The sequence below is a fragment of the Etheostoma spectabile genome, chromosome 14 (assembly GCF_008692095.1).
Source record: "Etheostoma spectabile isolate EspeVRDwgs_2016 chromosome 14, UIUC_Espe_1.0, whole genome shotgun sequence".
NCBI lineage: Eukaryota > Metazoa > Chordata > Actinopteri > Perciformes > Percidae > Etheostoma > Etheostoma spectabile.
In genome coordinates this window covers 11,052,946-11,055,020 of record NC_045746.1, presented here as the reverse complement: position 1 = coordinate 11,055,020, position 2,075 = coordinate 11,052,946, and the positions used below count along the sequence as shown (strand labels likewise).

General features: G+C 39.2%; 1 protein-coding gene across 1 annotated transcript in view; it reads left to right on the top strand.

Moving 5' to 3' along the window:
• The first annotated feature begins 1,161 nt into the window (after positions 1-1,161).
• The window catches only part of txnl4a (thioredoxin-like 4A), a 3,597-nt gene continuing 2,683 nt past the window's right edge, over positions 1,162-2,075 (top strand). The window contains exons 1-2 of the mRNA XM_032534780.1: positions 1,162-1,333; positions 1,571-1,750. Coding sequence (XP_032390671.1) covers positions 1,598-1,750 — 153 coding nt within the window. The 5' untranslated portion in view covers positions 1,162-1,333; positions 1,571-1,597. The remainder of the gene's footprint in view (positions 1,334-1,570; positions 1,751-2,075) is intronic.

Sequence of the window (2,075 nt, the reverse complement as noted above, 5' to 3'; positions counted from 1 at the left end):
CCGAGAGGAGCTCGGAGTAGAGCCGCTGCTACTTCACGTCGAAAGGAGCCAGTTGAGGTGGTTTGGAAATCTGGTAAGGATGCTTCTTGGGGGGGTCCCTAGGGAGGTGGTCCAGGCACGTCCAGCTGGGAGGAGGCCTCGGGGAAGACCCAGGACTAGGTGGAGGGATTATATCTCCAACCTGGCCTGGGAACGCCTCGGGATCCCCCAGTCGGAGCTGGTTGATGTGGCTCGGGAAAGGGAAGTTTGGGGTCCCCTGCTGGAGCTGCTGCCCCCGCGACCCAATACCGGTTAAGCGGATGAAGATGGATGGATGGATGGTATTGACTGGAGGAATGTTGGAAAGTTAGAAATTCCCCTTACATCAGTCACGTCTGTCTTTATGCCCGTGTAGGCTATTTCAAGTCTTGTTTTTGTGAAGTCTGTCTTTATTGTGCCATCAGAGGTTTTTGGTCTGCTTTTTGACAAATTCTCAACTTTATTGAAGAATGTATATTGGGTAAAGCATCTAAAACATTTCTGAATTGGGATAAAATCCCATATGCCTGCATGCAAACTGATAATGTTCCTTTTTTTTGTAAGATAGTAATCAAATCCTGTTAATCTAAATCTTCTCAGTTGTATCTAATATTATTTATATGACTGACATCTCATTTCTTACATGTTTTAAGTGCCCGTATGTTTTATCAGTAATGCAATTTTGTGTTTTGAAATGTGGTTACTATACAACAAAAACAACTTGTATTTTTGCATTACCTTTATAGGTAAATTCACACATACAACTTGTGACAAACATCAAATAAAAAACAATTCATTATAATTATTATATTATTCAAGCATTATACACATTAAATAAAACGACAGTCATGTCTTCACTCTCCATAAGGTGATATATTCTTATCTCATCATGACACAAGATAAATGTATTACAGTAACATATGAATAATTAAATAAATACAAACAACGGTAATAAATAGATATAGGTATTTTAAATTAACAAATGTATAAAACTTGACTGAAGGTACCATTATATTTTTCTAAAAATTAAACTATTGTATCAACTGCGTTAACAGATTTGTTATTATTTACAAAAACACAAATTAAAATCCAATACCTTATTTTTTCAACAGTCTTTTTTTTACATTGACGCAAAATTAGGCACACGTACGCGTGACGTAATTACGTCGTGTCCACAGTGTCGCTCGTTTGATGACGTTCCAGAACGTACGAAAAAGGTACACAGCAGCATCGGTTAACGGGGTTCTTCTGCCCTAGCTAGCTATAATAGAGTTATCACGCTTCGTTTTTAATACGCATTCATTTTTACTTTAAGGTAAGTGTATTTTTTAATCGTAACTAAGTAATTATTTAATCTTCCAGACCTTTCTTTGGCTTCTTAACTAGCTAACGTCTGTTGCCTGCAGGATAACTAGCTAGCTAAACATACCTAGCTAGCTAACGTTAACGTTACAGGAACTACGAGAACATTCAGATTTTTGATGCCAACTCAACGTTGCTCCCCCTGCCGCTTAAGTTAGTTGAAGCTAAAATCAAATGTGTTGTTTTTCAGCTTGGGAATCGACAGTTTAGGCTCAAGATGTCGTACATGCTACCACATCTCCATAATGGCTGGCAGGTCGACCAAGCCATCCTGTCGGAGGAGGACCGAGTCCTCGTGATCCGCTTTGGACACGACTGGGACCCAACGTGTATGAAAATGGACGAAGTTCTTTACAGCATCGCTGAAAAGGTTTGATTTGAGTTAGTGTCTTCTCCAGCTGTGTGTGTTGTAACAATAGCATCATAAGCTAGCTACCCCCTGGCTGCTATCCGGACATGCGCAATAGCATCACCGGCTGGTCCGCTGTATCGGATATATTCTAGGTTTCCATGGAGATAACGTTGCATTCGGCCCAATGAGACCGTAGTCATCAAATTGCACGTGAACAGCAACCGTAGCCGACAAATATGTTTGAAATTAAGACCTAATTTTTTAATTTTTGCTATACAATTAAATGTCTCGGAAATAATTCACGATATAATTGTATTTTTTTGGTCAAAAAAAAAAAAAAAAA